A 22,920-nucleotide genomic window follows, 5' to 3' on the forward strand; every position below is an offset into this window, starting at 1 on the left:
TAGCCTCCTGAAGCAGCAGCTGCGGGAGGCTCAGGCCGAGCTGGCGCAGAAGCTGGCCGAGATCTTCAGCCTCAAGACGCAACTTCGGGGCAGCCGGGCGCAGGCGCAGGCCCAGGACGCAGAGCTGGCCCAGCTGCGCGAGGCCGTGCGGAGCCTGCAGGAACAGGGCCCTCGGGAGGAAGCCCCCGGCGGCTGCGAGACCGATGACTGCAAGAGCAGGGGGCTGCTGGGCGAGGCGGGCGGCAGCAGCGAGGCCGGCAGTGGCGCAGGGGGCGCCGAGCAGCTGCGCGCGCAGCTGGTGCAGGAGCGGCTCCGCGCCCAGGAGCAGGCGCTGTGCTTCGAGCGGGAGCGGCGGGCGGGGGGGGGGGGGGNGAGATCCAAGGAGGCTACCTGGACATGTACCGCCGCAACCAGGCGCTGGAACAAGAGCTGCGGGCGCTGCGGGAGCCCCCGGCGCCCTGGAGTCCTCGGCTGGAGTCCTCCAAGATCTGAGGCCAGGGCGTGAGCGGGCTGCGGAAGCACCGCCAGGAAACGGCTTGGACGAGCCCGCGCTGAGAGGGCCGGCTCCTTCCTTACACTGGTCGGGGGCCGGGGCTGCTGAGGCCGGTCAGGTGTGGGGAGGCCACCGAGAGGAGGGGTCCAGCGCTGCCGTGGGCTGGATAGGGTGCCCTCCCGGCAGAGGAGCACCGCGGCAGGGCCCGGCCCTGCTGCCTGGGGTAGAAGTGGCCCAGAGAAGGAGGCTGGGGAACCGAGAGCCCGTGATGCAGAAGGGCGGGCGTGAAGGAGGGAGGCTGGGACGGGAACATCGGCCTCCAGAATAAAACCACATTTTCTACAAGGGGTTCCCGGCTGATACGCTGGGCCTGGGCCTGGGCCTGGCTTGGGTCTAGAGGATTGTGGATGGTTGGGGTTGGGAGACCTTTACCCAGGCCGTGGTCATGGTCTGTGGGAGGCCGTGCCCCCGCCTGTGTGCGCAGCTGATGGGCAGGTGTGTTGAAGCGCGGAGGAATCCAGGCCCCAGCACCACTCGGTTCCTTAGCTGCCGTGTGGGCTGAAATTCCTTTCTTCGGCACCAGTGGGATTTTTCAGAAGGAACAAAGCCAGAGAACCCAGAAAAACAAAAGGACAAGTCAACCAAGGAAGGCATTGCTAGAACATTCTCTTGGTAGGAAGTCTGGGCCGCAGGCATCCAGACCCCTGTTGGGTTTGGGGCCGGCCTAAGACAGCTTCCCCGAGAGCACGCAAAGGCTCCCACAGGGGCCTGCCCCTCCCAGAACGCACCTCCCATATTTCTGTCTGGCTATGGAGCACCCCTACCACCCCTAGGGATGGGAGGCCCTGGGAAGGTAGAGGAGACCGAAAATTTGTGGGTGGGTTACTTGGTGAAGGGCCTGTACCACTGCAGGGAAGGTGGCCTTTTCCCTGCAGGCAGTGGAAGGCCCTCGAATATTTTTAAGCAAGGGGAGATGTGATTTGATTTGTATTTTGGAAAGCTCTGTCCTGAGAGGAAGGAGCCCTCCCCCTCCAGCCCTGCACGGGGCTCCCTGACCCTTGGGCTCAGCTCCCTAAAGCCCACCCTCACATCTGGCTTCCCCTGTGGGCTTTTGCTCCCTCCTGGGTAGGTGGCCTGGCTCACAGACCCAGACCCGGGCTGCCATGTAGGCGGTCCTTCCCCACTCCCTGCAGTCAAGATCAGCGTCCATATGCTGTCGTGCATTGAGGACTTCCTGTCTGTTAGGCCTTCAGGGCTTGGGGGCTCAGGGTTGAGTTAGATGTGCTTCCTGCGCACAGACCTCTTGGCCTCCCAGTGCCTGCCCTGATGGGGCAGCAGCATCCTCTGGCGTGGTCTCTGCAGAAGCCCCAGGTTGCTCCCTTCGGCCATGATTCCCCACTTCCCAGGCCGCCTGTCAGGCCCCAGCATGTGGGTCCTGGTGGTGAGTGGATTTGTTGTGCAGGGGCACCTACGGGGCTACGGAGTATGAGCCGGTGTGCCCCACCTTTTTAGGGTGGAGAATGGGGTGTGTGCGTTGTCTGCCGTGCAGATGGTGTGTTTATGGCCGTGTAAGTGGCAGGTGTGTGTAGAGCTGTCTTGTGGGTGGTGGGTGTGTCTGGGGGGTGTGTTTGGGGCCCCTGGGTTGGAGGCCAGGAGGGCTGTTTCCTGGCCACTCCCTTCTGCCCCATTTCTTCCTGCTAGTCCCTGCTCCTCTTGGCTCTGGACAGGCTTGGGTAGAGCCTGTGGCCAGGGCAGACCCCTGTGCCTAGATCCTCTGCTGGGCTTGGGGGGCGGGCGCGGACAAGGAGCACCCAACTTAGGCAGGCCAGTCTCCCACAGGCCTTGGAACCCATTTCAAACTTCTCCAAACTGAAGTCTCTGGGCCAGTGACCCTCCAGATGCCCCCTCTCCTCCCCCCTCCCCAACAGGGCAAGGTGCTGACCTGAAGCCTGGGTCGCTCCCTCCCCACAGCCTGGAGCTGGGCAGGCTGGGTGCCCAGGTGCCCCACAGTGGCTGGGGTCCACCTTTCTGTGAACCATCTCTGAAGGACAGCTCTCCACCCTGCAATTAGAGAGCTGGGCCGGCCAGTACAGCCAGCGGGGAGTGGGTGGGCGGTACCAAAACTTGGCAGGTGTGCCAGAAACCAGGGCCAGACCCAGATGCAGGGGGAGGGCACAAGGGAGCTGAGGCTGGGGTGGCTCCGAGGGAACCGGATCCCCGTGAGCTCATCCCTGCTGGGCAAACCAGTTCCCTGGTCCCCAAGCCGGCTGGGTGGCTCCACGACCAGCTGGTCACAGGAGCCACTGCAGTGGCTACGGCTTTGGAGCAGCCCCTCCCTCCTGCGCCTGGCAGGCCCCTTAGCTCGCCAGCTGCCCAGAGGCCCCTCTCCCCTGGCACACTAGGCCCAAGCAGCCAGTTCTCCAGAACCGAGGCGAGCTCCCCACCCTGGGCTCCTTGCCCCTGCTCCCTTCTGTTCTCAGCTCAGATAGTGTCACATCTTCCAATCTCTCCCTGGGCCCCCTCAGCCTATTGCTTGAGGCCTCTGACAGCCTGGTCTCCACAGAGCCCTGGATAGTGGTCACCCTTTCTGACCCCATCAGCCCCTCGCAGCGCCTCTGAGCTCTCGTCCTCCAGCCAGAGGCTCCTCACAGCGCCCAGATACTGTTTCCTCAGCAAAGCCTTCCCTGAATTCATGCCCTGCCCCGCCTGGGCAGTCCCCCCGCCCCCCGCATCCCTGTGCCTACAGACCCCTACTTCTGCTGACATTGTTGGTCTCTCCATGGGGCCATGGGCACTGCCAGGCAAGGTGTGTCTTCTGTTTTTGTCCCCAGAGACCGCTCTGGCTCCAGCCCAGAAGGCACTGGAGGGTTTTGGAGTCCAGAGGAACCAGACCTCTCCCTGGCTGTCATGGGTTCAAGGTGGGGGTGAAGTGGAGTAGATGGGGAAGTGTCCCGCTCTGAGTGTTCATTCACCATTCACGGGCACCAAGCACTGGGGCTGTAGAGCCAGTCCCCATTCACTGCCCAGGGAGGTACTGCGTGCCATCGTGGCCAATGATCCTGCCCCCATGACCTTTCCCTGTGGCTGGGTGAGGGAGACAGCACACACATCTGTCCTTGGTAGTGACTGGACCAAAATAGCGCAGACATATACATCGCGGTGGCCAGTCAGCAGGGCATGGAGAAGTAAATTTCTCAGACCGTATTATAGGTATTAGGGAGCCTTTCTCCAAAGAGGAAGCGTGCCCCATGGTGACAATTCAGATTGCATAACTCACTGCCCTAGTGGGCGGGGCTTAGCTCTCTATGGATTAGGAAAAGAAAAAGAAATGTGCTATTTCTTGCAACAAAGCGAAAGGTGAGGCATAAGTGCTGAGGAGTTCAGAGGAAAGCTGGCTCACTTTTCACTGCATGTGATGAGAGGTGTGTATTTGACTGTACTTTGAGCCTGACCTTGGCAAGGTCCTTATACGGTCCAGTTCTGGCAAGATTGCTGCTAAGTTTAGCCAGAAACCCCCTTCATCCACATATGACGATGTTCCTTATGTAATCTCCCACCATCCCCAGGCAACGGCTGGCCTGCCTTCAGCAAGACTCCTGTGAGGTGCATTTAGCCAGACTCTGCCTCCGGACCCCCAAGGTTTCCTCTCAGTAATTTTTCATCCACTGACCCACCCCCACCCGCTCCTTGGCTGTAAATTCCACTTTTCCTTGTCGTATTTGGAGTTGAGACCACTCTCTGTCCCCTGCTACAAAACTCACATTGCCATAGCCTCTCTTGAATAAAGTCTTCCTTCCCAAACTCTTTGACAAGGGTCATGAGTAATTTTTCTTTAGCAAGGATAAACTTCTCTGAGGAAGGGAAATTGGGAGGATTTCCTCAGGAGCCGGGTGGGATGAGAACATCCAGGATTGGCCTGGAATTGGACAAAGAGAGGTGTGGGGCAGGTCCAAGGGATGGTCCTGTCTGGAAGGGCCTAAGGGGAGGCAGGGCAGCCCCTGGTGCGCCTGGTAAGTTGGCAGAGGAGGACTGCGAGTGGGTCCCTCAGGCAGCCAAGGGGGAGGGCCGGAACTGGGACTAGCTTTACGTGCGTGTGACCTGTGTTGTCACTCCAGACCACACTCAGAAGGGCCCTGCGCTTGGTGCAATGCTCTCCTGTTGCCATCTTGAACTATTTACTGATGTTTGAACAAGGAGCCCTACGTTTCCATCTTGGTGCAGAGCCTACGGATGAAGCAGCTGCTTTGGGGCTGAACCAAGCCCTCACAAGGAGGGGCAGCAAGGGAGAGAAGGCGCAGGGGACTGGCTGGGTGCCACCTGGAGGGTGGAAGGAAGAGACGGCCTGAGCAGGTAACTTGAGCTCCACGGGCTGAGGCCTGATGCTCCCACGTTCCACACAGGGCAGGCAGGGTCTGTATCACCTGTTATTGCCCTCAGCCCAGCTCGCAGAAGAGGATCCATCTTTTCTTAGCTTGGCCTTCCAGGGCTCACTCTGAGAGGCGAGGAAGGCTGTATTTTCAGAAGAACACGCGGGGTATTGTCTTATCCAAGAACTTTTTTCTTTTTTTAAAAAAAGTTTAGAGAGAGAGAAAGAGCAAAAGTCTGAGCAAGCATGAGCATGAGTGGGGGCAGGGGCAGAAAGAGAGGGAAAGAGAATCTCGAGCAGGCTCCTCACAGAGCCCAATGTGGCACTCAATCCCATGAACCAAGAGATCATGACCTGAGCCAAAATCAAGAGTCGGATGCTTGACTCACTAAGCCACCCAGGCATCCCTCCCCACCCATTTTTTTTTTAATTTTTTTAAATGTTTTATTTATTTCTAGGAGAGAGAGAGACAGCGCGAGCAGGGGAGGGTCAGAGAGAGAGGGAGACACAGAATCTGAAGCAGGGTCCAGCTCTGAGCTGGCAGTCAGCACAGAGCCCGACGCAGGGCTTGAACCCACGAACCGCGAGATCATGACCTAAGCGAAAGTCGGACGCTTAACCGACTAAGCCACCCAGGCGCCCCTCCTCCCCACCCATTTTTTAAGATTTATTTAGTGTGCTCTTTGTGTATCTGGTCCCTCTCTCCTCCAGCATTTTTAAGGTATAATTTACATACAGGAAAATGCTTAGTTTTTAGAGTATAGTTTTTATTTGTTTATTATTTATTAACATTTTTAAATGTTTATTTTTGAGAGAGAGCAAGCAAGCAGGGGAGGGACAGAGAGAGAGGGAGACAGAGAGATAGCACAGAGCCTGACACGGGGCTCGAATTCAGGAACTGTGAGATCATGACCTGAGCTGAAATCAAGAGTCAGACGTGCTTAACTGAGACACTCAGGTGCCCCAAGACTGCAGTTTTTAGAGCTTTGGCAAATGCAGAAAGTCGCATAACCAACACTACAATCAAGATACAGAATAGTTCCGTTATCCCCCCGCCCACCCCAAATTTCTGTATCTCCTAGTCAGCCCTCTCCCATCCTCAGCAACCAGTGGTCTGCTACCTCAATAATCTAGCTTTTATTTTTTTCCCTTTTTGTGACCAGTGTATAATCCCACCGCATATCAGAACATATTACAAAGTAGAAACTAAAACAATATGACATTGGTGTAAAAATAATACATCTCAGTGGAAGGAATGAAGAGCCAGAAATAGATTCCATTCGGTAGAAAATCTTAATGTTACGATAAAAGGCTTTGAAACAAGAGGGTAAGGTAGGATCATTTGATAAGAGGTACCGGGATGACTGGACACAATTTGGAGAAAAAATTAAGTCCTACTTTGCACTGCCTCTTGCAAAATAAAATGGACATGTACTGAAGATTGAAATTTAAAAACATCCTTAGGAAACTAGCAAAAGATTAGAGAGATTATTACTGAATTATGGAGAATAGCTAGGTTTTTCTGCTTTGAAGCACCCCACCCCTCAAACAAAAAACAAAACAAAAGCCATAGTCCCAACGAGCACGACAAAATCATCTACGTAATAAAATGGTGCACTTTGAGAAGAAACCGACAGGCAAGGAGAGCCACATGTGGGGTGGACGACGATGGCGGATAGAGGTGAAATGGCCTGCGGTGTGAGGGTGTGTTTGTGTGTGTGTGTGTGTACACGCATGACCAGGGCATTCAAAGTCCTTGGAGAAGCCAGGTTTTGCTCACGCCCACCCGGACTGTGAGGCAAGCAAGGGCTCCCCCAGAGGAAGTGGGGAAGCCTGGGGCCTTAGGAAGGTCTGTGCGGTCCTGCCGACTCGACTCGGAGGCGGAGGCGGCTTCAGCCCAGCCCGTGGCTCCAGGCAGGGTTCACTCAACTCTCCGCCCCCGCGGCCCTGACGTTGGCCAGGACCACCCAGGCTCCAGGTGCACCGACAGGCCTCTCAGGGATGCTGCGACGGTTGGGTCGGTGTGGGGCTGTGGACCGCACTCTTCCCTGTGTGTGTCATAAGGTTTTGGAGCCGCCGTTTTCTCATTCAGAAGTAGAGGACATTGGCTACCTCGGAGTATTTTTCAGCACTTACCCTGTTCCAAGCACGCACTGATGAGTGCAAAGTCATGGCCCCAATGGACCTTTTATCTTAAAGGGTGTGTGCATGTGTTAGGGGCTGGAAGACAGAATAAACGAATAAACACACAAGGCAATTTCAAGTCAAATGCTATAAAGAAAACACAACTGGATTGTGCAAATGCTATACAGAAAACAAGATTGCGCAAGGATGTTTGGTGGTGGGGGTGGGAAGGAGGCCTGGAGGGTTGGAGGGGAGGTTGCTCTGGAATGAGACTGGCCCTTTTTAGGGAGCAGGAAGTCAGGGAAACGAGAGATCGAGCCTTTTTTCCGGCTGTTTCTAGTCCAAGTCTCCGAGGAAATAGGGAGCTTCTCTGCCACTCCTCTGCGCCCCGAGGTCTGGGGGGATCCTGAATTCAGTCCGGGTTTGGGGCCACCGCCTCCTCTCCCTACCTAACCCTTACCCTTATTCCTTAGGGCCATTTTGCACCCCCCCCCCCACACCCCGCCCCTCAAGGAGGGCGTTCTCAGAGGGCGGGCGACACCTCTCACACCAGCAGAATCTTTGTTGACTAGCCAGTGGGTGTATCGCGTACAGGCTTAGGGGACCTGCGAGGCTGGGCAGAAAAAAGAAAATTTACACGTCGCTTGATGTTTCCAAAAAGAGCACCAAGGAACCACAGCAGGAGAGCTTAACTCTTGGACCCCTAACTTGCACTATGCTGTTCGGAATTGTCCTCCCTTTGAAGGAGGGCGAAAGGCAAGAGGCGGGAGAGGCACAGTTGTTTCGGGTTTGGGGCTTCCGAGAGCAGAGTTGGGCCACCCCGTACCCGGGTGGAGAAGCCGGGGCGACCAGGCCCACGCACCCCCACCGGCCGCCAAGTGGGTCGGTCCGATTCCTTCCTACCGACTGGGAAGGTCGCAACTCTGCAGGCGGCTGAGGGGGCCCGGGGGAGCCCAGAGGCGATTGTCCAACGGCTGGAGGCGCGGCTTCCAGCGGCCGCGCAGCTCCTGCGGGCGACTCCACTCGTGGCGCTCGAGAGGGGAAAGCCGAGCGCTCGGGCCCAGAGCGTCGGGCTTGTGGGACGGCCACCCCTCCGCCAGGCCGCGAGTGGGCGGGTCCAGCTCAGCCCCGCCCAGCCCAGCCGCCGCCGCGGCTTCCGGTTCCGATGACAGCGGCGCCGGAAGCCTGGGCCTCGGCTGTGGGAAGAGGTGAGAACCGGCTGGCTTCCGGGCGGTGAGGTGCGGGCGCAGGACCAGGGGCGCCGCTCCGACCGACGGGGGCGCGGGAGCCTCGCCGCGCTCCCAGGCTCCGGGCCTTCTCCGCAGCCCGTCCGTGGGCTTGTGTCCTCCTCAGTCGTCGGCCCCCGGGCAGCTGGAGTCCCACGGACTCCGTGGACCCTGGAGGAGCCGCCTCTGTCAGGAGAGTCGCTGGTACTGAGACGTCCCATCCTAGTGCGACCCGGCCGGGTCTCAGGTAACCCAGTATTGACGATGGGGCCAGACGGGCCCTTGGAGCGGGGTCTTTTGAAGGATGAGTAGGAGTTTTGCCAGTCATTTGCGCGTTAATGCAGGCGGAATTCCTAGTAGGAGTTGCGGCTTAGCGGAAATGGTGGGCCTTGTCCTCCCTCCAGTTTTGACTAATGACGAAAGAAAGATTTGAAACTTCAAATAAGGATGTGCAATGAAGGAAAGAAACAGGGTGATAAGATAGAGTGTCTGGAGTAGGGGTGAAGCAGAGGGGCAACGTTGGGTACTGTGGTGTAGGAGAGCACCTCTGAAGACGTGATGCTGACATTGGACCCTGATAAGGAGCCAGTCATGGAGTCATGGGAAGATTCAGGCGAAGAGTGTGTCAGGCGGAGGGAACAGCCATTTGGAGGTCCTGAGACGGAAATAAACTCAGGGTAGTCAGGGACAGGACGAAGGCTAGTGTGATTGGGAGTATGGGCAGTGAGGGGGAGAGTGGTAGATAAAGACAGAGGGGTGGTTGGAAGTCAGCTCACATAGAGGCTTGTAGGCCGTAAAAAGAAGGGGGGGGGGCTGCCCGGCTGGCTCAGAGGAGCATGTGACTCTTGATCTCAGGGTGGTGGATTCAAGCCTCCGTGTTGGGTGTAGAGATTACTAAAAGAAATAAATAAACCTAAAAAAAAGGGGGGGGATTTTATTCTGAGTACAGTAGGGATCTATTGGGTTTTAAGCAGAGGAGTGGTGGGTAGGGTGGAGACTGGGTAGAGGTGAGGGGTGCAGAGGTGTACGAGTTGGGTCAGTGGAGGCTGTTCAGTTCTAGGCATTTTTTGGTTAATGTTTATTTTATTTTTTTATTTTTGAGAGAGAGAGTGAGCGGGGGAGGTGCAGAGAGAGAGGGAAACAGGATCTGAGCGGGCTCTGCGATGTCAGCACAGAGCCAGACACGGGGCTCGAACCCACGAGCTGCTAGATCATGACCTGAGCCGAAGTCAGATGTTCAACCCAGGTGTCCCAAGGCTGTCCAGTTCTGTGTCAAACGGCAAAGGGGACCTTTCTGTGATTTGCATCTACATCCCTTCTTCTCTTTTGCCCCAGAAGGGGGTCCTTCTGTTTCAGGATGCGGAAGACTGGGGACAAAACCCACGCATGCCTTAGTGGGGATTTTAATACTTGGTTCATGTGTCTTCCTGTCCAGCCCCCTGCAGGTTCAAGCTCAGGCCCGCTAGCCCAGCGGTTAGGAAGTGGATGCACCATTTAATCAGTGAGCATTCACCCAACACCCACTGTGGACCAGGCCCTGGGCTGGGCACTGAGGAGAGAGAGAGGACAAGACTGGCCTCCTGCCCTGAGCAGCTCACAGTCTAGTGGGGGCAGACCTGTAAAGAGGCAGTCACTGTGCCACAGTGCTGAGGACTCGGGACTGGTGTGCGTGTCCTCCACGGAGGTTTGTGAAGCAGAGAAGGAGATTGGGGTTGGGGGGCGTTTGTTGAGGGCTGTGTGGGGGAGCCAGTGATTAAACTGCTTTTCGTGGTCTCTGTGCAAAGCAGTGCATGGGCCACTCTGGACACGGGAATGGCTTGTGCAGAGGAAGCGAACGTGTAATTACACACAGCGTGTGTGTCAGGCCAGGCAGCATTGAGTTAAGGGGTGACGAGGGCTGATGCGTCGTTTTGAAGGGGTCATCCTGGTGGGTCATTTCTGTGCATGTGACACCTTAAGGAGGAGGGCTTGAAATGGACATGGAGTTCCGCTGGATTCATCGTGAAGCTTGTCAAAAACAAATTCATACACTCTTCCATCCTGGTGCCTGGTGAAGATGACCGAGTGTGGTTGAGGCAGACTGGCTTGCCGTGGACACGCCGTGTTGGCCTCCTGGGCTTTTTGGGTAGAATCTTTAAAGCAGTTCTGTTTCCCCGGCTTATTTATTTTATTTTAAATTTTATTGAGTTCATCAGACTCAGTTCGTTACACATTTAACTGGTTCAGGCACGGCCTTTACTTTATCTCTTTTGTATTTATTTACGTATTCCCTTTTATCCCCTTTCCTCCCCACTCTCCCACCATAGGAAACCACCCTGCTGTGTTTGGTTTAAATCCTTTCATTTGCCTGTGTCCTTGGCTATCAAATAGATTTTAATTTACATAAATGGTATTCTGCCTAGAGTTCATTGTTTCTTTTTTCCCCTTCAGGACTGTGTTTTGGGATGTTATTGATGATCCTGTGAGTATCTCTGAGGTGGTTTCTCAATGCCACCCAGGTTTCCATAGATGCATCTCCCACATTTTACTTCCTCGACTTACCACTTCCCCCCCACCCTCACCCCCCCGTGCCTCCTAGATTGTCTTCCACTTTTTCCCCACAATACACAGCTCTGGAGGTGAAAATCCTTGTACCAATCTCCTCCCTCAGCTTAAAAAAAAATTTTTTTTTAATGTTTTATTTATTTTTGAGAGAGAGACAGCATGAGCAGGGGAGGGTCAGAGAGAGAGGGAGACACAGAATCTTAAGACAGGCTCCAGGCTCTGAGCTAGCTGTCAGCACAGAGCCCAATGTGGGGCTTGAACCCACGAACAGTGAGATCATGACCTGAGCCGAAGTCAGACACTTAACCGACTGAGCGACCCAGGCGCCCCATCTCTCAGCTTTTTAATATAATTCCAAGATGCTGACTAGGGCTTCCCTTAGATAATCCTGGCCTGTTGGTACCCGACAGGGCCAGACTTGTTTGACCTTGGTGAGGCTCTGACCTTTCTTGAGCTGTATTTATGTTTGGTAACTTGTGGTGATTCTAGCTGGTTCCCCAGCTCTTGGCACACATTCTTTTGTGGTGCCATCTTTCCTAGTTGATCATCTCACAGGCTGTGTGGTTAATTCCCTGTTGCTTGTCATCATTGATCGTTGCTGTGCACTCATTCCAGCCGCAGATACTGGCTGCTTTCCTCTCCTGGTGAGACAGCGGCCTGTTGAAGTCAGTCCAGAGAGTAGTGAGATGCAAAGTGCTTCAGAGAAGGGCTCTGGAGCCAGACTGCTCGGCTTCACTTCCTAGGTCCTCCCTTTCTTAGCTTTGTGACCTTGGGCAAGTTCTTTAATCTTTCTGTGTCTCATTTCTGTCATCTGTAAAATGGGACTAATAACTGTACTTACTTCATGGTGTTTTGATGAGAAGTAAATCAGGGGCACCTGGGTGGCTCAGTTGGTTAAGTGTCTGACCCTTGATTTTGGCTCAGGTCACAGTCTCATGGTTGGTTGTGAGATTGAGCCCCGTGCTGGATTCTAGCTAACAGTGTGGGGCTCGCTTAGGATTCTCTCTCTCTGCCCCCGCCCGCCCAATAAGTAAATAAACATTTAAAAAAACACAACTAAATTAATGCACACAAAGTTGGCACATGATAAGCCCCGATGAAATGTTAACTGTTAGTAGGAGTAATAATAATTATTATTATTTCAGACAAGAAAGAGTTCCTGGTATATTTTGCACATAATGGCTCACATTCAGTTATAGGGTATTTGTTCAGGGGGCACAGAGAGGGAGGCATGACTTCTGGACACCACGATTATGATTACAAATTCTAGTGCGATGGCATCAGCCATAAGGAGAGAGGGCAAAACCTCATCTCAAGGCCCTGGTCACCATTTCCCCATCGCTCATCCCTTGTCTAGGAAGGAGGAGGCTGCAGGCTGAGCCAAGGGGATGAGTCCAGGGCTGGTGGTGCTGGTGTGAATGGGGAGTATGAAACTCGGAGCACCCCAGTGGTCACCTCAGCCATGGGATTCTTGTGATGTTACTCCGGGCCTTTCTTTGAGAGAATGGACAGCTGGCTAGATTTGAACGTTTGTGCGAGCCCTCTCCTTGCAAATCCATTAGAATGATAGGGAGGGAACGCTGTCACCGACGTTTTGAGGAGTGTGCATGTGGTCAGTGTCAAAGACTGCTCTGGCATAGAGGGCAGCTGTGGCCCAGGGTGGAAAGGATTTAGGACGGGTGCCTTGGTGGTGGGACAAGAAAGGTCCATTTTCTTTCAGTGGTATAATGAGGGAAGGGTGTATTATAACAAGAGATGTTCTAGTCAAATGGGGGAGGCAGGCCCTCAAATACCCAACTTACTCAAATATCTCAAATTACCCAGAGATCCAAACTGAAATCGAAGGGGGCCTCATTGGAGCTGAGGGGGCCAAGCAGCAGTAGGCTGGGATGGCTGCTGGAAGAGGCGATCTCTGAGCTGACTCGGAAAGGATGAGCCAGCTTCTCGAGCAGGGACGCGGTGAGGGCCGGCACACCCGGGAGGGGAAGCAGCAAGAGCCCGCCACGCAGCCGGGAGGGAACAGGGGTGCAGGCCGGCTGAACACAGGCTGCCTGTCTGTGGGTAAGCAGCAGGGGCGACTGAGGCGGAGCCCGTCAGGCCCCCGTGGTGGCCAGTTGTTCCTTAGGCTGCGTTTTCAGTTATCAGGTGTTCGAGGACTGCCCTCGTGGCTTCTGTCACTGTGGTATGTGGAAAGCCATGTCCACTAGCCGAAGAGAAGGCACTTATAACGAACATGTAAAAATACATGAAATAGGAAAATAGGCAGCGTATGTATGTATTTCTAGTAGAGTGTATCGTCTGCTGAAGGCTCTGTGAGGCCTGCTCTTTCTTCTGATTAAAAAGAGATGTACAAGTATTACAGAATGAAAAGAGTTGAAAACAGTAATTTTGTCACCATGATTCAGAAAACCCATCCTCATTGCCTGCCTGGACCCTCCACAGGGCGCCCTGGCTGGGGTGATGGGCGCTGTGGACACACATGCAAAGCTGGGAATTCCTGAGCATCAGTAAATGACATGGGTGTGGTGAGGGGGGATATGGGAGCACCCCCACAGTGCCCCCCCAGCCCAGGTGGGGCCTTACGCAGTGGACCCCTCCCACCCACAGGCAGAGGCCACCATGGAGCAGTGTGCGAGCGTGGAGAAAGAGGTGGACAAGGTCCTGCAGAAGTTCCTGACCTACGGGCAGCACTGCGAGCAGAGCCTGGAGGAGCTGCTGCACTACGTGGGCCAGCTGCGGGCTGAGCTGGCCAGTGCAGGTGGGTGCCCTGCCCCCCAGCCCAGAGTCCCACATCTGTCTCCCAGGGAACCTCGGAGACCCCCAGGGCTGCTTGGTGACAGGCTGCTAGAAGGAGAACGGTTTGTGGATGTCAGTACATGGAGCCCTAGGCCTCCCTGAAGGAGTGGTTTCAAAAGTCCCAACAGAAGTTACTAATTTAGGGGGCAGCGGGGTGGCTCAGTCAGTCAAGTGTCCGGAGTCTTGATTTTGGCTCAGGTGATGATCTCAGGGTCATGCGATCATGCTGTGTGTTGGACTCTGCGCTGGGTGTGGAGCTTGCTTGATTCTCTCACGCTCTACTTGCTCTCTTCTTTGAAAAAAAAAAAAAAGACATTTTGGGGAAGTTTCTTTTTTTTTTAATTTTTAATGTTTTATTTATTTCTGAGAGAGAGAGCGTGCATGAGCAGGGGAGGGTCAGAGAGAAAGGGAGACACAGAATCAGAAGCAGGCTCCAGACTCTGAGCTGTCAGCACAGAGCTCGACGCGGGGCTCGAACCCACAAACCGTGAGATCATGACCTGAGCCGAAGTCGGACGCTTAACCAGCTGAGCCACCCAGGTGCCCCAGGAAGTTTCAAATTTACAGAAGAGTTCCAAGAATAGTATAGAGAACTCATATGTGCCCTTCATCCAAATTCACCAACTGGGGATATGTTGCCAGATTTGTTTTATCACTTCTTTTGCCTACTCTTACTTTTTAATCATTTGAAAATAAGTTGCAGGGGCACCTGTGTGGCTCAGTTGGTTAAGCGGCCGACTTCGGCTCAGGTCATGATCTCGTGGTTTGTGGGTTTGAGCCCCGCATCAGGCTGTGTGCTGACAGCTCAGAGACTGGAGGCTGATCGGATTCTTGTTTCCCTCTCTCTGCCCCTCCCCCACTCCTGCTCTGTCTCTCTCTCTTTCTCAAAATTAAATAAATATTAAAAAAGAAAGAAAAAGTTGCAGATATCGAACCACTTGACCCCTAAACTTTTGGTGTGTATTTCCTACAGTCAAGGGCATTCTTTTACATAAATACAGTGTCATTATTAAAATCAGTAAATTAAACATTAATACAATATTATGATCTAATGAATAGAGCTCATACTTTGATTTTATCATTGTCCAATAATTTTCATAAAACATTTTAATTTTATTCTCCATTCCAGGATCCAATCCAAGATCAAGCACTGCATTGTTCATCATGTCTAATCTCTGGCTTTTGATTTATTTTTTTAAATGTTTTTTATTTATTTTTGAAAGTGAGAGAGAGAGAGACAAAGGACAAGTGAGGGAGGGGCAGAGAGAGAGGGAGACACAGAATCCGAAGCAGGCTTCAGTCCCTGAGCTGTCAGCACAGAGCCCAACATGAAATCCATGACCTGAGCCGAAGTTAGATACTTACCTGACTGAGCCACGCAGGCGCCCCATAATCTTGTTTTTTTTTTAAACCTGGGACATTTCTTTCACTTGGCCTTTGTCTTTCATGCCATTTGCCATTTTTGAAGAATTAAAGTGCCTTGGTGGTTCAGTCAGTTAAGTTTTCTGTCCAACTTTGGCTTAGGTCATGATCTCGTGGTTCCTGGGTTCAAGCCCCGCAACTGTATTCATTGGCATTCAGCTTTCCTTTTTTCTTTCTTTTTTTCTTTCTTACTCTGGTTTTGCCCTGAATTTCCCTGCTGACTAGTGATGCTGAGTATCTTTTCATGTGCTTCTTGACTATTTATCTTCATCAGAGAAATGTCTACTTAATTGTTTCCCTTTTTTTCATTGGTTCTCTTTTTGTTGCATTGTAGAAGTTCTTTATATACCCTTAATAGTAGACCCTTCATGGAAATTCTTTTTTTATTTTTTAAGTTTACTTATTTATTTTGAGAAGTAGGGGGAGAAAGGCAGAGAGAAAGGGAGAAAGAGAATCCCAAGCAGGCTCTACACACTGTCAGTGCAGAGCTGGATGCATGGCTCAATCTGATGAACCGTGAAATCATGACTTGAGCCTAAATCGAGAGTCTAAAGCATAACTAACTGAGCCACCCAGGCGCCTGTCATGTGTTTTCACTCTTTTGATAGTATCCTTTGAAGTATAAAATTTTTAATATTGATGAGGTCCTGGTTATTTGGGGGGGTGGGGGGGCTGCACAATAAGATAGTTCCTGGAATCAGTAATTTCTTTCTGCAAGGAGACTGGTTCTTTTGGTGGAAAATGGTAGTTGGAAAGCAAGATCTGGGTTGTTACTGAGGTGTCCTTGTTTCTGTGTGTGTGTGTTTTTTTTTTTAGCACCGCTATCTGTATGTTGCAGGCCATGGGTTTGTGCTGATAACCTATAATTTCAATCCAGTATTCAGAGTTCTTCTAGACTTCCCGCGTCCATAGCCAAATCTCTTTTCTGCATCCATGAGAAGACTCCCAACAACATCAGTAAATTTCTCATCTGCTTGATGTCTGTGATACGTAGAAAGTATTTTCAGAATTGCTGCACTGGTACCACTGAGAAAAACAAATCTACAGAATCAAGTGTTTCCTTTTTATTTTTTTAAAGAAAGTATGCACATGGAAAACTTATAAGATCAAAAAAGCATACAGTGCAAAGTGAGTCTCCTTTTCACCCTTGATTCCCAGTTTCTGTGTGCTTCTCCCCCCAAGTCAAGTCCTGTCCCGTTTCTTGGATGCCCTTCCAGATAGCATCTGGGTGCACATAGAGGTGGCATGTGTGTCTGTCTCCTCCCCCCCCCTTTTTTTAAATACGAAAAGGGTAGCATAAAGTGCATGCTTTTCTGTACCTTGCTTTTCTGTATCAGCACAGAGAATTCTGCCTCATCCTTGCACCTGGTGGCTTACCGTTCCATCATATGGCTGTGCCGTGCTATAATAAGTGCCCTCGACCTTGATGGCGTGTTAACTGTGTATGGTAGGATGTTCCCTTTTGCGAGTCTGAAGCTCTTGTATGCTGTGGTCTTGGTTCCCGGATGGTGATGGCTGCTGCAGCCTCTTTACAGGGACACTGGGTTTTCTCAGATGGGGATTTGTCAGGGCTCATGGTTGTCCGTGGGACCTTGGGAAGAAGAAGATTTGGGGATTTCAGGTTAAAAAGCTTTGGTTTTGGGACACCTTGCTGGCTCAGTCGGTGGAGCGTGCGACTCTCTATTTTCGGATCATGAGTTCAAGCCCCACGTTGGGCCTAGAGCTTACTTTAAAAAAAACAAAAGGGGTTTGGTTTCCTGAGAGCTGTTGCTTTGTCCTACTAAAGGTGTGGCCAGGGAATATGTAGAGTGTGGTCCTCTGTACCTGAATGGAGCAGAATGTGAGAGATGAGGGGCAAGGTGGGGTTGGGGCAGTTGGCACTGATGTCAGAGTGGAATGCAGTCCTGCTCCATCTCCCCAGCATAGGAGGTGGCCCAGCCATTGCCTCCTGTCTGTATTTATCAGGATACATTCAGTTATAAGTGACAAACCCAGGGGTGCTGGGTGGTTCCGTGGGCTAAGTGTCCCACTCTTGATTTTGGCTCAGGTCATGATCTCACTGTTCATGAGTTTGAGCCCCACATCATGCAGTGCAGAACTTGCTTGGGATTCTATCCCCTCTCTCTCTGTCCCTCCCCTGCTCCCTCTCTCTCCCTTCCTCTCTCTCTCTCTCAAAAACAAACAAAAACCAAAAACAAGTGACAGAAACCCAGCTTAGACCAGCGTAAACAAACATGAGGAGGTGGGGAGATGATTCGTGGACTCAGGTAATTGAGATGTCCAGGCCCGGCGCGCCCAGATGCCCATGTGACCCTCTTAGTGCATGCTGGCTTCATACACATCTCGCCTGCGCTGGTCGCGGTGCTCCAGAAGCTCCAGTTCCCATTGGGTCGTTCAGCACTTTAGCAGGTTGCATCTGTCTTCCAGGGCTTCTGGTCTTGGAGCTGAGACACTCCTCGGCCCTCCTGGGTCATGTTTCTTTCCCTGAACCAAGGTGTTGCAGTCTAAAGAAGGCTCACTGATGCTGGGCTGGAGGAGGGGCCTGAAAACCATTGCAGACCTGGGGTCCTGAGCCAGAAATAGCCCTGAGCCTCCCGGGCGGTATCCTGTCCTCTGGGTTGATAAGAGGCATGAACACAGGGCAGTGCCTTGTGGTTCGAAGCCTTCTCACACGTGCTGTCTCACTCACCACCATAAAGAGCCATCCGGTGTGGTGGTGAGGAGCATGGGCTTTCCAGCTGTCACTGCTGTCACCTGGCAAGTTCCTGCCTCAGCTTCCTCAGCTATAGGACGGGATACTCAGCCCACTGCAGACACTGGTGGTGAGGATTAAATGAGCTAAAATAAAGTGCTTACCAACAGGCAGTGCTGCCTTTCACAGCAGTGTACAGGGCCGATACAGTCACCCATTTTACAGCTGAGGAAATGAACCGGGAGATGACCTCACTTGGCCCACTCGACCAGCTCCAAGGCATGTAATTAAAGTGGCAGGACCTGGGGCAGAAGCTGGGGTCTTTCCTTGGGAGTTCAGGGCTGCCTCCCGGGCCTCTAGGCCGGTGTTTAGAGGACACAGGGACATGGCGGGCTCCTCTGTGTCCTGCCTCACTGCCGGTGTTTCCCTGCAGCCCTCCAAGGGACCCCCCTCTCCGCCACCCTCTCCCTGGTGATGTCCCAGTGCTGCCGGAAGATCAAAGACACCGTGCAGAAACTGGCTTCGGACCACAAGGACATTCACAGCAGTGTCTCCCGAGTGGGCAAAGCCATTGACAGGGTGAGCATGTGGGCAGCCACAAGCTGGGGGCCGGGATACCCCGGAGCTAGTGTGTCGGGCTCAGTGGGAAAGCGAGCGTGAGAAGCACAGAGGCTGAGTCACAGGGCCCTGTCTGTCGTCCTCATCAGAACTTCGACTCTGAGATTTGTGGTGTCGTCTCCGACGCGGTGTGGGACTCACGGGAGAAGCAGCAGCAGATCCTGCAGATGGCCATCGTGGAGCACCTATACCAGCAGGGCATGCTCAGTGTTGCCGAGGAGCTGTGCCAGGTAACGGCCTGGGGGAAGGCTCTGGAACCTGCCTGTTCTGCTCCTGCTTGATAGCTGTCTTTGTATCAGGTTCCTGTTATTCTTTACATAAACTCCTTTTAGAAAGGAAATCATTTCCCCTGCCCTAAATGGAAGGTAGCTCTAAAATATAGATGATGGGGAGTGAAGTCCTGAACTTCTAGCTAGAGTTGGTTGCCAGCCAGGGTTCTGAGGTGAGGTCTGATAGCCCTTTCCTAAATAGGAAACGACAAGTAACGCTTGTTAGGTGTTAAAAACACACAAGCAGTAAAGGTAAAGGCTACTTTCTCTAATGGAATTAAGAGGACTGAAGAGGAGTCCCACTCTCACCATGCTGCTCTGCACAGGTCTCAGAGTCCCTGGGGCCGGGGTCAGCCAGGGTCTGTGCTCTTGAAGGCCAGCATGTGACACTTGGCTTCACAGAACTGAAGTGTTCTGGACATGCTGTCCTCAGCAGTGGGACTGCGCTTTCCCCCCACAGGAATCCACGCTGAACGTGGACCTGGACTTCAAGCAGCCTTTCCTGGAGCTGAATCGAATCCTAGAAGCTCTGCACGAACAAGACCTAGGGCCGGCATTGGAGTGAGTAGGCCCCCGGGTGGGCCAGAGGGGCACAGGGCATGTCTTCCGTCTCCTCTATCACCCGGTGTGCTTGACGTGTCTCCGGCCCTGTGGTGTGGGCCTCACCTAGGCTTTTGGAGCCCACCTCCGTCCCGGCTCTCTGCTGACCCCTTCTCGTGCCCCACCAGCTCCCTTTCTTCCCAGGTGGGCTGTCTCCCACAGGCAGCGCCTGCTCGAGCTCAACAGCTCCCTGGAGTTCAAGCTGCACCGACTGCACTTCATCCGGCTCCTGGCGGGCGGCCCCGAGAAGCAGCTGGAGGCCCTCAACTACGCCCGGCACTTTCAGCCATTTGCACGGCTGCACCAGCGAGGTGCGCGCCAGGTGCTGGGGTGGGTGCTGCCGGGCCCTGGCCCGCCTGAGGGGCTGCATGTGGCCAGGATACCGGTCCCCAGCCCGAGAACTCTGACCCCTCCCTCGCTGTCTCCAAGGTGAACTCCAAACTCAAGACTCTTGCTCTGCATCTGCCTCTGCCACTGTCGCAGACCACTTTGGTCCCTGCCACCTGCTGTGTGCCACACCCACTCAGCAGGGCGGGCCTGTGTGCCCTCATGCTGTCAGGCCTCAGTACAGGCCTCCCACCTAGAAGAACCCCACTCCTTCTGGGCGCCCCCTCCGCAGCTTTCTTCCCAAACCTTCTGTCACCTGGGGTTTCCACGCCTTAGTCATCTGAGCCTCACCTTCTAGATGTTCCCTGCCAGTAACCACCCCTACCGTTGGTCCCTTTTTTTTCTTCAGCTCTGTTCCTACTTATCACTTCACATTTTATTTGTGAAATCATGAAAACCAAGCACTGTTAGTGAACCTAGATACCACCTGGAAGTGTTTTAAAAGGTAGACCAGCCAGTGTTGGGAGAAGAAAAATGCTGGTCCTGCGGTTGGAAGGATGGGCAGCGAACTCACGCTCACTTTCCAGACTTCCTTGAGTGGATGCCTGTCTTTGTTCCACAGGAGCAGGCCCTAGACTCGGCCTCCACATGAGACTTTAGGGAAAACCCCGTTTTGCCCAAGGGCATCTCAGCGCTACCTGTCCCCCCTCAAATTCGTCAGGGCCTTGGGTGCTGCGGGGCTCTGCCTGCTCTCCAGCCTGCGCGCCCTGACCTGTGCCCTGCCTGCCTCTTAGAGATCCAGGTGATGATGGGCAGTCTGGTGTACCTGCGGCTGGGCTTGGAGAAGTCGCCCTACTGCCACCTCCTGGACAACAGCCACTGGGCAGAGATCTGTGAGACCTTCACCCGGGACGCCTGCTCCCTGTTGGGGCTCTCGGTGGAGTCACCTCTCAGCGTCAGGTACGGGCAGTCCCATAAGGGCAGTGCCCGTGGGAGGGCTTCTAGGGAAACAGTTTGCTGAGGCCATTCATGTGCTGGGGATGGTGCTTGGTTCTCTGAAACCTAAACTGGCTCTCAGTCATTCCTCCAGGTAGGAGTTACCTGTTTTTATAGGTGGAGAAGCTGAGATCAGGAAGTTGTGGCCCGATGTCACTGCAAGGTCAGGGGCAGGGTCAATGTTCCCCTTCTCTAAGGTCTTTGGAACGAGCGGTCTTGCCTACACCTCACCCCTGAATTATCACGAGACCCTTTGTAACCTGTCCTCTCAACCTCATGTTTCAAACCACGTCCCTTTGGGGAGGCTTGAAAGTGGCTGAGTAACATGTATGGAGTCTTTTCCCTCAGAAGGCACCCTTACAGTACCGTGGGTTACTGTAATGTGGAGGGCGTCACGGGCGTCTTATTTAGACAGATCATGGAATCTCCTGCCCCGCCCCACGCAGGGTGAAGGGTTCAGGTTTGAAAACAGTGCTTCCTGGCAGGAACACCAGTGGCGCTTCAGGATGGTTCTGGAGTGCCGGCTTTCCCTGAGCATCATAGGTATTTAGCGCCTGAGGCACCAGCCAGTCGACTCCCTGCCCCTGCCTGAGTCATTGTGAGATCTGAATCCTCTCCCATTTCCAAGGGATGATAACCACGTAGACAACCAGTCAGGTGCATCATGGCAGCAGAGTGGGGGACACAGGCATGCAGGGGCCCCTGCAAACTGATTGCCGGCCCCAGTGTGGCAACGACATTCCAGTGGTTGGATGAGCAAGGATCTCCCCCTGGATCTTCCTTTTGTCTCCCCCTAGGTTTGCACACTCTGGGGTGCGTTAGAATGACCCTAGAGTTGGACATACCTAACTACATATGTGGCACTTTATGAGTGACTGGCGAGGTTTTCAAGGACCAGTCTGACCACGTACCACTTTAGAACCCTGTCCCAGGACACACGCCACCAACAATAGTGTGCTGGTGCCTTTGTCCACTGGTCCTTGGTCTGGGCCACTGCAGACCCTGCTCTTTGTTCCGCAGCTTTGCCTCTGGCTGTGTGGCGCTGCCGGTGCTGATGAACATCAAGGCTGTGATTGAGCAGCGGCAGTGCACGGGGGTCTGGAGTCACAAGGATGAGTTACCGGTGAGACCTAGTGGGGGGAGGCATTGGCCAGTGGCACCGGGAAGGGGAACCGCGGCCAGGAGTGGGGCTCACCCCTCCATCGTGCCCCCACCCCCAGATCGAGATTGAACTGGGCATGAAGTGCTGGTACCACTCAGTGTTCGCCTGCCCCATCCTACGGCAGCAGACTTCAGATTCCAACCCCCCCATCAAGCTCATCTGCGGCCACGTGATCTCCCGAGACGCGCTCAACAAGCTCATTAATGGTGGAAAGTAAGTTCCCCGGGCTCTGCGCCGCCCTGCTTGACTCTCCTGCTGGCCAGCCCCCAGACAGTCTTTGTGCTTCTCCCTTTGCAGGCTCAAGTGTCCCTACTGTCCCATGGAGCAGAACCCGGCTGACGGGAAACGCATCATATTCTGATACCCGCCTGGGAGGAACTTTGTCAAAGGGGCTTTTTACGCTCAAGCCTCGGTCTGGTCTCGGCAGGGGTGGCTGGTGTCGGTGGATTGTGGTTCACTTCGCGCAAATGGCCAAGCGCTGCCATGGGCAGAGACCAAGAAGGAAGATGGACCAGTCTGTGCCAGGCAGCTGGCTCCCTGATGGGAGGGTCCGGAGACACTGGCCTTGGCACTCCTGTGGTTTCCCTGTCTATATCTGCCATGGACTTAGTAGCAGCCAACAGAGAGGCAAAGGATGTGGCCAGCAACACAGGCATCTTCCTGGTCCTGCCCTCAGCTGGGTCACTCGTGGCTACGTCCACGCGGTATCCACCCTTCTGGTTGTACAGCCTCATGACTGTATGTATCCATTTCCCACTGTAAATAGTCCGGGTTTGAACTGAATGCTGTGGTTTTATAACTGAGCAAATATATTCACAGGCCTTCTCCTTACTTCACCAACAAGGAATCACTGCACGCGCACTGCGCCAGAGAGAACCCACCCTCCCTCCCTGCCTGGGTCAAAGCCCGTGATGTCTGACCCCAGGCAAGAGGCCTTCACACAAACACGTATGAAGTCTTTCTCTCCTTACTAGGAAGCAGTGCGAGGGGAGTCAGGAAGACATATGGACCTGCCTTGCAGAGCTCACAACTTGTAAAGGAGACAGCTCGGGATTTAAACCGGACCTGACCCTCAATCCCAAGTTCTCTTCACTTTACCCCGGGGTGCCTGGAGCTTGGTTGCCTTACGTGCCAACGGAGCCCTGTGCTGGGCCTCGGAGGGCAAGAAGGCACCCTGAGTCTGAAATGTTTGAAGGGACTGGGTTACCAGGGTCATTATGGCAAGCAGGAGCGGTGGCCCGGGATTGGGTCTCTAGCCTTGTACACCTCTTTTCACATGTGCTGT

At 53.7% G+C, this 22,920-nt stretch overlaps 2 protein-coding genes across 5 annotated transcripts in view; both read left to right on the forward strand.

The window, feature by feature from the left end:
- Window positions 1–838, forward strand: part of N4BP3 (NEDD4 binding protein 3) — a 2,661-nt gene extending 1,823 nt beyond the window's left edge. Inside the window, 2 exon segments of the mRNA XM_077746312.1 lie at window positions 1–362; window positions 365–838. The exon segment at window positions 1–362 is cut by the window's left edge and continues 2 nt beyond it. Of these exon segments, the coding sequence (XP_077602438.1) occupies window positions 1–362; window positions 365–492 (490 nt within the window). The 3' untranslated portion in view covers window positions 493–838.
- Window positions 839–7,684: 6,846 nt separating this feature from the next.
- RMND5B (required for meiotic nuclear division 5 homolog B) lies at window positions 7,685–22,466 on the forward strand. Of its 4 annotated transcripts, none has more exons than XM_077746275.1 (10): window positions 7,685–7,739; window positions 13,361–13,511; window positions 18,097–18,242; window positions 18,371–18,511; window positions 19,011–19,111; window positions 19,295–19,461; window positions 20,272–20,437; window positions 21,494–21,596; window positions 21,694–21,848; window positions 21,933–22,466. In XM_077746275.1, exons 2-10 carry the CDS (start codon window positions 13,373–13,375, stop codon window positions 21,994–21,996), a joined length of 1,182 nt encoding a protein of 393 aa, XP_077602401.1. In that variant the 5' UTR covers window positions 7,685–7,739; window positions 13,361–13,372; the 3' UTR covers window positions 21,997–22,466. The 4 variants fall into 4 exon arrangements, with proteins under 4 accessions (XP_077602401.1, XP_077602399.1, XP_077602397.1 ...); XM_077746273.1 differs by lacking the exon at window positions 7,685–7,739 and adding an exon at window positions 8,155–8,191; XM_077746271.1 differs by lacking the exon at window positions 7,685–7,739 and adding an exon at window positions 8,198–8,456.
- Window positions 22,467–22,920: the final 454 nt, after the last annotated feature.

Source organism: Crocuta crocuta, unplaced genomic scaffold (assembly GCF_008692635.1).
Source record: "Crocuta crocuta isolate KB4526 unplaced genomic scaffold, BGI_CrCroc_1.0 scaffold218, whole genome shotgun sequence".
NCBI lineage: Eukaryota > Metazoa > Chordata > Mammalia > Carnivora > Hyaenidae > Crocuta > Crocuta crocuta.

Bases quoted from the DNA above. Each gene is read 5' to 3' on its own strand.
- RMND5B (XM_077746275.1), top strand. From the start codon at position 13,373: ATGGAGCAGTGTGCGAGCGTGGAGAAAGAGGTGGACAAGGTCCTGCAG. The intron at 19,112-19,294 runs GTGAGTAGGCCC...CTTTCTTCCCAG, and splicing joins GACCTAGGGCCGGCATTGGA to GTGGGCTGTCTCCCACAGGC. The intron at 21,597-21,693 runs GTGAGACCTAGT...CCCCACCCCCAG, and splicing joins GTCACAAGGATGAGTTACCG to ATCGAGATTGAACTGGGCAT.